This window comes from Aplysia californica, unplaced genomic scaffold (genome assembly GCF_000002075.1).
Source record: "Aplysia californica isolate F4 #8 unplaced genomic scaffold, AplCal3.0 scaffold01078, whole genome shotgun sequence".
Taxonomy (NCBI): Eukaryota; Metazoa; Mollusca; class Gastropoda; order Aplysiida; family Aplysiidae; genus Aplysia; species Aplysia californica.
The window spans coordinates 113,531-114,686 of NW_004798348.1; the positions used below are offsets into that span (position 1 = coordinate 113,531).

Genomic DNA, 1,156 nt, shown 5'->3' on the forward strand with positions numbered 1-1,156 from the left:
GATAAACAGATAAATGTAGGCTGTTGTTATCGATCCAGATAAACGAAGATTGTTGTAATCGGTCCAGATAAACAGATAAATGTAGGCTGTTGTTATCGATCCAGATAAACGAAGATTGTTGTAATCGGTCCAGATAAACAGATAAATGTAGGCTGTTGTTATCGATCCAGATAAACGAAAATTAATTTATTCATGTTGGTTTTGGGGGTTTTTTAAATCTCTTTTTCTTCAACTGCTTTGAAGTTTCCTTTACAGTCATTTTAAAAAAAACTTTAATTTAATTTAATTTTTTTTAAAGGTTTTGTTTCTTTTACCACTTGAGGTCCCGAGGAACTCCCCGGAGAAGTAAAATAATAACTACATTTTGTGCATTGATGATAATAACAGTTTGAAATCTGATCACTTTTTATGCATGAAGATAATGATAACGATTTGAAATTTGATCATTTTTTTATGCATGGAAATAATGATAACAATTTGAAATTTGATCATTTTTTTATGCATGGAAATAATGATAACAATTTTTTAAAATTTGTCTTCCCCCTCCCCTCCTCCCCCCAGCCCTCAAACACTCCCCATCCAAAAAGCGATCCTTGATGAACAAATCACGCGCCCAGTCGACCATACAGGAACAGCCCGAGGGCCCCACCCAGCACCGCACGGAGCGCTCGGGACGGACCATCAGCTTTAGCGACGAGGCGCCGATGGCAGGTGGGTGGGTCTGTGTGCGGACGGGTGGCGCGAGATATCCGCAAATAGTCAGAGGTGGAGGTCACCTTGTTTCACGAGTCAATAAATTAGAGAGAAGATGGCTTCTGCCAAAGTTTGGCTATTTCCGTATTTTTCTCTCTCGTAAAATTCACACAGAAATGTGTTCTTGAATGGATGCATAAAAGATGTTGAGCAGGGGGGGGGAGGGGGGGAATTGTTGGCGGGAAGCTAGATCTTCTTCCAGAATGTTCTCTCTTGCGCCATTTCGAAAAGTAGTAGTGTGTGACAAAGTAGCCTAAAGCAGTCAGTATGATATGTTGCTGTTGCAAGCACCATAAAACTTGAACCAAGCTCTCTCTGTCTCTCTCTCTCTCTCTCTCTCTCTCTCTCTCTCTCTCTCTCTCTCACGCTCCCTCTCTCTCTCTCTCTCTCTCTCTCTCTCACG

The 1,156-nt window shown here is 41.2% G+C and overlaps 1 protein-coding gene across 1 annotated transcript in view; it reads left to right on the top strand.

Moving 5' to 3' along the window:
* The window catches only part of LOC101847461 (phosphatidylinositol 4-phosphate 5-kinase type-1 alpha), a gene marked incomplete at its 3' end in the record, with an annotated part of 93,375 nt that overhangs the window by 67,543 nt on the left and 24,676 nt on the right, over window positions 1-1,156 (top strand). Inside the window, 1 exon segment of the mRNA XM_013089914.2 lies at window positions 562-711. Coding sequence (XP_012945368.1) covers window positions 562-711 — 150 coding nt within the window.